Source organism: Caretta caretta, chromosome 2 (genome assembly GCF_965140235.1).
Source record: "Caretta caretta isolate rCarCar2 chromosome 2, rCarCar1.hap1, whole genome shotgun sequence".
Lineage (NCBI taxonomy): Eukaryota > Metazoa > Chordata > Testudines > Cheloniidae > Caretta > Caretta caretta.
In genome coordinates, this window is record NC_134207.1 from 220,083,529 (window position 1) to 220,096,010 (window position 12,482).

Sequence of the window (12,482 nt, forward strand, 5' to 3'; positions counted from 1 at the left end):
CTCACTGTTTCTACTTAGAACAGGTACAATTAATTTCTCTTTGCTGTGCAGCTGGCTAAAAATTTGACTAGATAATTGTTTATTTAAAATGCAGATAAGGAAGGACTAAAGTGATATGATAATTGGTTTAAAGTGCTAATGAGGAGGGAGTTTAGTGGGAGTGGAAGATCCTTAGTGCTTGCAGGGTCATATCAGATCAGGAACCATGAGTGTATGATAAACCAAGAGGCTGGTGCCAGAGGTCAGGTATTACCAGGCGTGTGAATTCATCTTCTGTTTTCACACAATACCTTAAGATAAAGGTAGGGTTTGCTGGATTATTCTCCAAGTTTCATGCTGTCCACATATGTTGTTTCTAGAGACTTCCCAAGAGAATATGTCATTTGATCTATTAATCTTAGTTCTTTTTATATCACTGTAATATGTCCCCTTTGAATAACTAAATGTATCTGCAACTTGACATCCATAGTGGCTTCATAGGATTTTCTTCTCATTACCATTTCCTGATTCTAGGAATGTCTGCCTGTGTGGATTGTGTATTTTAAAACACTTTGATTGCAGATGGGCCTTGCAGTGAATTGTAAAAATATAGTGAAACTTTCTTAATCAGATTCCCTCTAGTAATTCATTATGCAGATGAGCCCTTCAACCAAGAACTCTTTATCTCCAGCTCCCATGCACTCTTGGTTTTGTTAGCTGCATTGTACCAGAGGAGGATAACTGACTTGGTGGGTCGTGGATGAAGAGGTAGCCTCTGCTGTAGCTGGGTCCTGAACTCTTGCTCGCTTTGAAGACCATGACCAAGGTCTTTAATTGGCATTAGAAGTGAAATGGGACCAAGTGAAGGGTGTATAATGCAGGAGTGATGGGTTCGTGGTGGTTCATTCTTCCATGAAGTTGGGCTGCCCCGTTCTGCAGAAGCTGGAGCCTCTTTGCTACTTCCACTGGGTAGTACAAATGCAGTGAATTGTGATCTCTCCAGGAGGTGATTAATTCATGGATCATTTTTCCCAGTTCCTTAGAATCATAGAATATCAGGGTTGGAAGGGACCTCAAGAGGTCATCTAGTCCAACCCCCTGCTCAAAGCAGGACCGATCCCCAATTAAATCATCCCAGCCAGGGCTTTGTCAAGCCTGACCTGAAAAGAAGGAGGGAGTTCTGATGATCTGAAAGGAACAAAATAACTCCATTCACAAGGATCCATCTTTCACTCCGAAACTTTATTTATTTGTTTTTAAACCCTGCAGCACGTGTTTCCGATCAGTTTTATTTTGAACTCCTTCCTGGGGACCCACTGCCCTAAGGGCCAAACACAGCCCCACCCTCCTCAGTTGTGGAGGCCTCCTGTGTTGCAGCACTGCGGGTGCTGGTGAATGCTGGAAGCAGAAGATCTACTTGTGCGGGATAGGTGGGCTGGTGAGGTACACCTTTGCTTGGATCCTCCTGTTCAACCCCTGCAGAACCGGGCTGTGTAAAAGCCCCCCTCCCCTGTAGGTAACTTGCAGCCATTCATTGGAATAATTTCTGCAGAATAGCTCCATACCTACAACACAAATGGGAACAGGAATTAGAATGGGGGATGGACTTTTCATTTTTCCCTAGGTACATATCCACTTTACTTAGCCAGATGCTGGGTCTGGATTTTCCCCTTACTGCACACAAATAACTTCTTAAATATGCACTTTGCTTAATTTGTAAAGCAGAATTATGTCCTGCTTGATGTCAAAATGCAGGATTGTTGGATGTCAAATCCAGATGATGCAGAGAAGCCAGCAATATTTTTTTTCTTATTAATGATGTTCAGATATTAACATACTTTTCTGAAAGTTGAGATTAACTTGATTTATTTGGTGTAGCATAATATAATTAATGAGGCTAGAAAAGAAGTGTGTCTAGGGATTGTAGTGTAAATAGTTCTCTGAAAACATCCACTCAATGTGCAGCAGAAGTCAAAAAAGCGAACAGAATGTTGGGAATCATTAAGAAAGGGATAGATAATAAGACAGAAAAATATCATATTGGCTCTATATAAATCCGTGGTATACTCACATATTGAACACTGTGTGCAGATGTGGACTCCCCATCTCATAAAAGATATATTGGAAAAGTTTCAGGGCAACAAAATTATTAGGGGTATGGACAGCTTCTTTATGAGGTGAGATTAATAAAATTGGGACTTTTCAGTTTGGAAAAGAGATGATTAAGGGGTGATATGATAGAGGTCTATAAAATCATGACTGGTGTGAAGAAAGTAAGTAAGGAAGTGTTATTTACTCCTCATAATACAAGAACTGGGGGTACCAAATGAAATTAATAGGCAGCAGGTTTAAAACAAACAAAAGGAAGTATTTCTTCACACAACGCACAGTCAACCTGTGGAACTCTTTGCCTGAGGATGTTGTGAAGGCCAAGACTATAACAGGGTTCAAAAAAGAACTAGATAAATTCATGGAGGATAGGTCCATCAGTGGCTGTTAGCCAGGATGGGCAGGAATGGCGTCCCTAGCCTCTGTTTGCCAGAAGCTGAGAATGAGTGACAGGGGATGGATCACTCAATGATTACCTGTTCTATTCATTCCCTCTAAAGCACCTGGTATTGGCCACTGTTGGAAGACAGGATACTGGGCTAGATGGAACATTGTTCTGACTCAGTATGGCCATTTCTATGTTCTTATGTTATGTCTCAATATAATTGTAAATGGGGAATCATCATCGAATGGGTTCGTTTCTTGTGCGTCCTGCAGGAATCTGTTCTGGTCCTATCTATGCTATCTAACATTTTTATCAATGACATGGAAGAAAACAAAACCACCCCTGACAAAGTTTGCAGATGACTCAAAATTGGGTAAGTGGTAACTAATGAAGAGGACAGGTCCCTGATACAAAGCAATCTGAGTCGGTTGGTAAACTGGATGGAATCAAACAATGTGTTTCAGTATGGCCAAATGAAAAGTCAGAGATCTAGGAACAAACAATCCAGACCATCCTTACAGGATGGGGTCTCTCTCCAGGGAAGCAGTGACTTGGAAAAAGACTTCGCTGATTATCCACCATAACCCCCAAGTCTGAGCTCCCAGTACGGTGGTGTGGCTAAAAGGGCTAATGCGCCCTCTTGGACACTCAAATTGATACTCGTGGGTTTTCATCAACAGGGTTGGAACCTTTTGATCCACCACACAGACCTCTGCCACTTGAGCTAACACAGTAACTGATAGCAGTAGTAGGTTGCCATCCTTTATGTGGACGAGCATTCAAGGGGACTGAGACACACTTTGCCAGTGGGTTTCACAGATATTTGCTGATAGCAGAAGCATGGTGCGACTCCAGAAACTTGGGCTCCATTTCAACCTTTGGAGGAGTTTGTGTTCTAGTGGGCACCAACATTTTTTGCCCAGTCCCCACCAACCTGTCCTTGTCCCAGTCCTGTCTCTTTCTCACCCCTGGCTCTTTGTCCCCGTCCCAATAGCCACTCCTCAAGCTACTGATTCCAGTCTCCTTGACCAGCCAGTCCTAGTCTTCCCCACCGGGCTTGCTGTCAGAGCCTCAATCTCCCCACAACCAGGCCCAGTCTCTTTGACCAGCCAGTTCTGTTTTCCTCCTCCCAGCTCCTTGTCTAATCTCTCTCCTTCTCCACTAGCTCCAAGTCTTAGTCTCCTTTCCTGGGCTCCTCATCCAATCTGTCTGCCCTCACTGACTCCTTGTCTCAGTCTCTTCACCCAGCCAGTCCCAGTCTCCCCCTTTCCTCCAGCTCCTTGTCCAATCTGTGTCTCCCTCCCCTACTGCCCCGCTAGTCAACTGGTTCCCATTCCCAGGCTTTCAGCCCTTCCCAGGCAGTTTCTTTCTCTTCCCTTCCCCTTCGGTTCCCAGTTTCACAAAACTCCTGTTGTCAACCTACTCCTTGACCTCCGAACCAGTTTTTGTCCCCTCTATATTTAGATCAAATGGCTTTTTCTTCAACACTGCCTGGTTCCTAGCAAGGGGGTCACTGAGAGCACAGAGGAGATAGACTCTCTACTCTTGCTTCTGGTGCCTAATCCCAACCCAACCCAGAGCAGTCATTACAGAGGAAGTCTGGCTTCACTCTTGTATAACTGAGCTGGAGGGAGCATGCTCAGTCACTCTGTGGGGATCATGTGTGCATAGTCTAGTTACACATAGGAGTTATGAGAGGCTTGACAATGCTCAGTGGGGATGGAATCTCAGATTTTAGCTGCTAAATCTAAGTAGACTCTATTCAGCATGTGCCTGTTTTTTTCAAAGGCTCATAACTTGGCCAAATTTGGGCAGATTTTAACAGGGATGGCAAAAGGCACATGACCCACACATGCCACCTCCTGCAGTATTTCAAATCCCTGCTCTAAAGTATAGAGGTGCTAGAGTATTTAAATAAAAGATCACCAGAATTCTTTAATGTGGGTAAAACAGTGTGTTTTTCACTACCCACTTTCTGGGAAACTGAACTAGCTGAACTGTTTTGACTGAAATGTTTCAGAAATGTTCAGCCTGAGGCAGACCCTGGTACGTAAAACTTCAGCCTGAATGGTAAAAGCTTGGCAAAGTTACAGGCCCACTGAAAACAGTGTCTTTTAATGGGAAGAGTCAGGTATTCAGATGAATAGGTTGTGTTACTAGCATGGTCTATAACACATACATAGGACGGATTACAAGGATTTTGGAGGACAAGATTAGAATTCCAAAATGACCTGGACAAATTAAAGAATTTGGTCTGAAATCAACAAGATGAAATTCAATAAAGACTCATGCAAAGTAATTCAGATAGGAAGGAAAAATCAAATGTACAACTACAAAATTAGGTGGTCGTACTGGACTAGGTGATAGTGCTGCTGAAAAGGATCCGGGTATTACAGTGGATTGACAACAATGTGATGCCGTTGCAAAAAAGACTAATGTCATTCTGATGTGTATTAACGGGAGCGTGGTATATAAGGCACAGGAGTTAATTGTTCCACTTTACTCAGCACTGTGAGGCCTCAGATGGAGTACGGGGTCCAATTCTGGCACCATGATTTAGGAAAGATGTGGAGAAATTGGAAAGAGTCCAAAGAGAAAAGGGACAAAAAATGCTAAAAAGCTTTAAAAAAAAAATAACCCTGAACTACGAGAAAAGGATTAAAAAAACTGAGCATCTCTAGTCTTGAGAAAAGAAGACTGGGCAGAACCTGATAAGTCTGGAAATGTGTTAAGTAGGATGTAAAAAGTTAACCGGTAAGCATTAGTCTTACCAGTTAACCTGCCTTAACCGTCACCCCCGGGCCTGCCGGCCGGTCAGAGCAGCCCGAGTGGCCCTGCGCTGGCCAGAGCAGCCCCAGCCCCAGCCGTGCTGGCCAGCGGGCTCGGCCCCAGCTACTTAATCGGTTAACCGTTTAAACAGCATACTGTATTTTTAATCATTTAAATAGTTAACTTTTTAAACGGTATTTACATCCCTAGTGTAAAGCGCTATTATAAAGAGGGTAATGATCGATTGTTCTGCATGGCCATTGAAGGAAGGACAAGAAGTAATTGACTCTGCATCAATGGAAATTTAGGTTAGATATTAGGAAAAACTTTCTAACTATAGGGGTAGCTAAGCTCTGGAATAGGCTTCCAAGGGAGGTTGTGGAATCCCCATCACTGGAGGTTTTTAAGAACAAGTTAGACAAGCACCTGTCACGGATGGTCTAGGTTTTCTTGGTCCTGCCTCCAGTGCAGGAGGCTGGACTTGGTGACTTCTCAAGGTTCCTTTCATTTTACATTTTTATCATTCTATGTGATCCCCATTGATTTGAATGAGAGTTCCATGTGTGTATGAGTGCAGCATTTGGTCAGTAACTTGTGAAATATTTTGGGATAATATGGAAAGAAGGGTGCTGTGCTAAACATAATACTTAACATGTATATATGGCTGGATATCTACTTTAAGAGCTTATTTCAGTTTTATTTTAAATTCAATTTAAGTGGTCATATTTATTTTTTTTAGTTCTAAGTGTCTGAAGAAAATAAAGAAACATGGATAGCCATAAATAGTAAGTAATCTTATATTTTTAACCTGTCTCACTAATAAAATTAGAAGACACATGCTGAAGTGTTGCTGTCAATAATTACCATGCTTTTTATATCTTGTCATTCAATCTTTGACATAAAATCCCCAGTAAGGACAGATTGGGGGAAAAAAACTGACTGTCAGGTGATCGAAGAATGGAAAAACAAATGAATGGACTAGATGAAAAACAAATATGTTAGTTATTAATCTTCTGTTTTATAAACAGAGTTGGATTTATCCACATCATTTAACTTTATAACTAAAGTAGATACTTCTTTAGTTATAATTGTTGTTAGGTTTTGTTAAATGATTGTAAAATTTAAACATATGTTCATGATTATTCACTGTATAATAACCCAGGTTGACAATTTACAGTACTGAATAAAGTTGTTCGCAAAAACTGTGTCCTGTAGTACAGAGGCTTTTTCTGTTCAGCTATCCTATCTTCAGAATATACGGGCAACACCTAATTCCTCATAAGGTACACTTTAAAAATTATGTTCAAATCTCATGTATAAACGGGAGTAATTTTTTTTTCTCAAAGTTCAATTTAAAAATGTAGTTTTTCCATTGTATTTAAGAAATTGATAAAGGGTTATATTCCCCTGATTTCTTCAAAATTTGGCTATTATCTAAGAATTCTCTAAAACCATAACTCTTATTAAATCAATTTTCCTTTTTGTTATATGACATTTGTAGCCCAACTGTGCACCCATTGAATTCCCTTTGACCTCAAAGGAAGTAGGAATGTAAGCTGAAACACTGGGGTCTTGATCCTATGTTGTGATCTGCTCAGGTACTGCCTCACTGATTTTAGTGAGGCACAATGGTCTGCCTGTTCTGACCACAGTGCTGGTCTGAGACTTGAGGTATCGCAAAACATGAATTATAAACTTTCATTTCCCATTTAGTCCTTTTAATAAAATATATGTTTTGAAAATGTTTGTTTTTATGAATGTGTGGGTGTGTTTTATTTAATTTTACATTTTTCCTTGAAGTGATTTTGAAATCATTTCTATTTTGAATAATTTTAAGGGACATTGTCATTTTTGTTATAGATAAAACCTGACTTACTTTGAGAATTAAGACCCTGGTTCTCCAAAGAGATCTGTTTGGCAAATTCTTATCTTCATTTAGATCTGCATGATGGGGATTTTTTGGATCCTCGGTTTAAAAATACTTTAATTGATATTTGCTGCATCATAAAATATACTACACCTTTCGCCTGACTTAATGTGCTATCCCTTGTCAATACGTATGCAATTAGTTTACAAAGAGTTACACATGAAATTGGATTTGGCATGTTTTTGCATATATTGGGTAATTTGTGCTGCAGCAAAAAAGTAATTGATAACCTTATTTTTACTTTGGGATCTGCAATCAAATCGTACAAGTCAGTGTTTAGGTTGAATAAGATGTTTGAATTTCTCTATTGTAAATATTTTTGTGAGAGACAAAAAAAGTGCTCTGTGTTGTATATGTTTTAAAAAATGATTAAATCAAATAATATAGTGATGTCATACTATTAAATTTCCTAGTGAATATAAACCCTATGTAACTATGAATCGTGTAGGGGCATAACTGAGCCTACATATTTTTTTTTTTCACAAGGATTCAATCTCTTTAAATTCTTCTAGAATAACAATTTGACATAATTTTAATATTAGCAAGCTCATTGCTTTAAAACATTTGCAAAATTAATGCAGTTTTTCAGTTATTTATGGATTAGGGATTCCATTTTCACAGAAGTTAATAATTAACTGTTCATCAGACATATCAGTGTTATATTGAGATGCTAAATTTTCTGTGCTTCCTATTGGTTAAAGGAATTGTAGGAGGATGCAATTGCTCTTTCAGCTACAACTTCAGTAAGTTTACAAAAGAGATGCAGAATCATCCCCCGAAGGAAAGTAATCTGGGAAAAGTGTACATGTTGCACACAATCAAGCATTATCCATTTTTCCTGCTTCTAGACTTTGTACTGTATAGAATTGGAGTGTCAGACTTCGTTTTGTGCTTGGCAGATTGAGCAGGATGGGGTGCTATTACTTGTTCTTCTACAGATTGCCCCATCCCTCTCTGCAACTCACTCTGTTTAGATACAAGATTGACCTACAGGGTGAAATCCTGGACCTATTGAAGACAATGGCAGTTTTCTACTGCAGCCCTTGAGTGGGGCCAGGATTTCACCTTAAATATCTCCCGATATATGAATCAAAAAACCATTACAGAACAAGTAAATAAAAACACAAACTGAGACATTATCATACAGTAAATCCTCACTTAAAGTTGTCCCGGTTAACATTGTTTTATTATTAGGTTGCTGATCTATTAGAGAACATACTTGTTTAAAGTCGCGCAAAGGTCCTTTATAAAGTTGTTTGGCTTGCTCCGTCTGCCCGGTGCTCCAGCCGGGGAGTGGGGTCGGGGCTCAGGGTTTGTCCTGTTCTGCCCACCTGGTGCTCCTGCCGGGGAGCAGGCAAGCCCCCGATCCCGCTCCCCAGCAGGAGCACCGGGTGGGTGGAAAGGGGGCAAGCCCCCACACCTTGACCCCGGTAAACCCCTGCCTCAACCAAGCTTCACAATCATCATTGGTGAGTACCGTATTACATTGTTTGTTTAAAATTATTTAAAACTTACATTGTATATGTATATGTCTTTTGTCTGGTGAAAAAAATTTCCCTGAAACCTAAACCCCCGCTATTTACATTAATTGTTATGGGGAAATTGGATTCACTTAACATCGTTTCACTTAAAGTTGCATTTTTCGGGAACATAACTACAATGTTAATTGGGGAGTTACTGTATCTGCGATAAATCACTCTATAATATTGGAAGATTCTTCACTACTAAATGTTGATGATTGGCAACACTACCAATTTACCGCATTCAAATTGGAAGTGGTTTAAATGCTTCCAGAATAAGACTGGAAATATTCATGATTATATTGTCATGCTAATATTTCTTTCAGCTAAAAGGGATTAGAGAATTTGCTGCATATTTGGTAGTGATGAGCATTAATGGTAACTTCAGGTAGGATTTGAACATTGCAAAGTGCAGGAATGTTCAAGTCCTAGGGTTTTTATTCAAACCCACCTTTATTTCATAACCACAAGTATTTGTTCATAATTAATAGTTTTATATAGTTTCACAGATAAAGAACATATATATCGTTTTTCCTCTTTTTCTTGATACTCCTTAAAAATCTAATAACATGTTTGAAATTTTTTTTAAAAGCCTCATTCTTTTTATTAAATCAAGCATTGTAATTTTGTTTCTTAAATGTTTCAGCAGTTATTCCAGGGAATTTTATGACCAGTATGCTCAAAGCCAGGAAAAATCTGTGGTCAATAAAATGCAGCAGAAATACTGGAAAACAAAACAAACCCTTATTAAAGTCACAGGAAAGAAGGAAGATGAACATGTTGTGGCTTCAGATGCAGACCTGGATGCAAAACTAGAGGTTTGTAATGAATTTACAATAGACATTAATGACTTAAATCTCTTTGAAAATCTGATAATGTGATTGAGCCTCTGTGTTTGTATGTACATATGTATGTGTACCATACTTTGTATTTATGTGTATAATCTCATGTGCAGGGTGTGTGGGGGACGGCGGTGGGAGTACTGCACTCTTGGATATCCACTACAGTTAAATATGTGGTGTGTTGTTTGTTTGTTTTTTTTAAAAATTCAACAAACCAGCCAACCTCACCTCAGCAGTATTTTGCTTACCAATTAACATTTTATAGTTCTCACGATGCAAAACAGCAGAGCATTGGAAAAGTGTTCAAATGTTGCTGCTGAATTAGCAGAATATTAAAAGAAAAGCTGTTTGAGGGCCCTATAAAATATCATCATTATGGTGGTGGTAAAAATTCTCAGCAATGGAATGGTGAAGTTAAACAAATAACTTTTTGCCTGCTTTCAAAATATTGGGATGAAATTCTGGGAGTTTTTCTGTTGGTTTAGTGGGGCCAGGTTTTACTCTAAGGTTGCTAAAACTTGGAAAATTATTTTAATTTGGATAAATTCTTTATTCAAGCTGTTGTGTAGTGCTTATGCCACAGAATGCCTGTACGCCACGTCTTTTGAATGCTGGTTGAAAATTACTATATAAATATAAGATATTTACTGGCTTTTCACAATTAATTTTTTCCCCTCTAAAACTATATTTATTTTAAGACAGGACAAATATTAGGCCCGAAACCCTTGATAATGTGTCTTTCTACTGTAACATATCAGGATACAATTGAGACTGAGTAGCTGTGTCACCCCTGCCCTCCAAATTGGACTGTCCTTTACAATTACTCCGGGAGGAATTCTGCACCACTGTGCTCATGCAGAATTCATGTCCCATGCAGATTTCTTTGCTTCCCTGCAGAAAAATGATTTTCTGATGGGGAAGCAAAGGGAAGCCACAAAAGCGGTCATTCGCCCCTCCCCAGCAGCACGGGCACATCATTTTGGGCATTCAGAGCAGCTGGCAGAGAGGTAAATCATTGCGGGACAGGGGCGAGGCTGAGGACACCCTGGCTGGTGGTTCCTACCCTGTGCTGGGCTCAGCTGCTAGTCCTTGTTGGACTGGGGGTGTGGAAGGACAATACTTCCTCTTCCCCTGCAAGAGCAACCAGGTCATGGTCAGACCCACCCCCTGAAACCCCTCCAGCTGCAGAATGCTCAACACCTCCCCCCCTTTGCTCCAGTTGCTCCTCAGCCGTGGGGAGAGGGGTCACTGTGTGGGGAGCTGCTCCCCCTTCTGCCCAACCCCCATGCATCCAGACCCTACCCCCACCCCGCCAAGCCTCAGCCCCTGCATCCAGAGACCCCCTGCACCCAGACCCCACCCCCTCTCCAAGCCCCACCCCTGCTGCATTTGTACCCCCACCCCTGGACCCAGACCACCTCCCGCTGAGTCCCCTGCACTTGAACCCCAGCCCCACTGAGCCCCAACCAGACCCCCACCTCACCAAGCTCCACTTCTCCAGGACCTGGACCCCACAACTGAGCCCCCACACCCAGACCCCCCTGCTGAGCCCCAGCCATCTTCACCTGGACCCCCCTGCAAAGTCCCATTGCCTTGGCACTTGGTACTCCCACAAGGAGCCCCTGTGTACCCAGATACCCCATTAAGCCACCCATTCCCACATTGCCCCAAACAGAACCCTCTCACCCCTCACTAAGCCCCTGCCAGGCTGAGCCTGCCTGCGTACACATGTTGCACCTGGCACAGAGGGGAAGGGCGCTCGGGTGTTTCTGCGGCAGGCCCGGCCCTTGCACTGTGTCAGGGTCAGGCGCCTCACTCTGAGTCTATGTCCTGAGGGAGGTAGGGGCTGCAGGGTGATCTCCCACTGCCATACTGAAGCCTACACATTTATTTATTGACAAATAAAATTTGCAGGCTTTTTATTTTTTGGCTCAGAATTCCCTGTCCAGTATACTATGCCTTGCTGCTATAGCCTCCAGTCTGGACTGCTCACCTACGCTCTCCAGCATGTACGTCACTGCCAGCTATTTTCTCTGTGTGTGCTGTAGCCAACCAGTCACACGCACCGTGGCTCCTACCAGTCTTGATTATACTGCAGGATGGCACCAACACATTCCCAGTCTTAGATTTTCCCCCAGCGATGTATGTCTTGTACTACCCAGCCCTCTCCTGGACAATACGAATTTATATAAAGCCTGTTATTTCTTTAATAGAAATAACATGCACACAACTTGCCATTCGAAATGGATTTTCCCAGACACTTCAGTTTAAACACACTGGATTAGGTAAAACAATAAAGCAAGTTTATTAACTACAAAGAGAGGGATTTTAAGTGTGTGGAAGTAATGAGGCATAAAAGTCCAAAGTGATTACCAGACAATAAAGTTAAAACGCTACTGGTGCCTAACTTAAACTATATCGGATTCAAGGAAATTTTCTCACCATATGCTTTCAGCAGTCTTATTGACCAAACCCTCTAGGTCAGCACCCCTACTCCCAGAATCTAAGGAAGGCTTCCTTTGTTGCTTCAGGTGTAGAGAATTCCATGGACAGGGGGAGAGAGAGACTGGGCCCATTCTGGTGTTTCTCTCCTTTTTATAGTTTCAGTCCCTCTCTTGAAAAACATTTCCAACTGAGATTCAGGAGACGCAGAGCCTTGTGGAAGGATATTCCATGCTGTTTTTTTTTCCATCTGCTTGAACTTCTTTTGTCTCCCCTTCCTGCTTGATGACTCTGTTTACTGCTTAAATGTATAGTAGGCCACACTGAAGTTTTGATTAAGTATGATGAATTGTGTGCTGAGTGTCTCTTACAATATCTTTATATAGTGCCTAGCATAGTGGGGCCCAGATCTCAGTTGGGTCTGAAGGTGCTCTCATAATAGAAATAATAATAATAATAATAATTGAAGCTAGGAAATTTTATGTCTCTAATGTGTGATTACACTGGAA

At 41.2% G+C, this 12,482-nt stretch overlaps 1 protein-coding gene across 4 annotated transcripts in view; it reads left to right on the forward strand.

Annotated features, from left to right (window-relative positions):
- ICA1 (islet cell autoantigen 1) overlaps nt 1-12,482 on the forward strand; it is an 87,596-nt gene that overhangs the window by 7,792 nt on the left and 67,322 nt on the right. For 3 of the 4 annotated variants that reach the window (XM_048838239.2, XM_048838238.2, XM_048838236.2), the window contains exons 2-3: nt 5,982-6,027; nt 9,336-9,507. In XM_048838239.2, the coding sequence (XP_048694196.2) occupies nt 6,011-6,027; nt 9,336-9,507 (189 nt within the window). In that variant the 5' untranslated portion in view covers nt 5,982-6,010. The remainder of the gene's footprint in view (nt 1-5,981; nt 6,028-9,335; nt 9,508-12,482) is intronic. The other variant, XM_048838237.2, reaches the window with a different exon arrangement.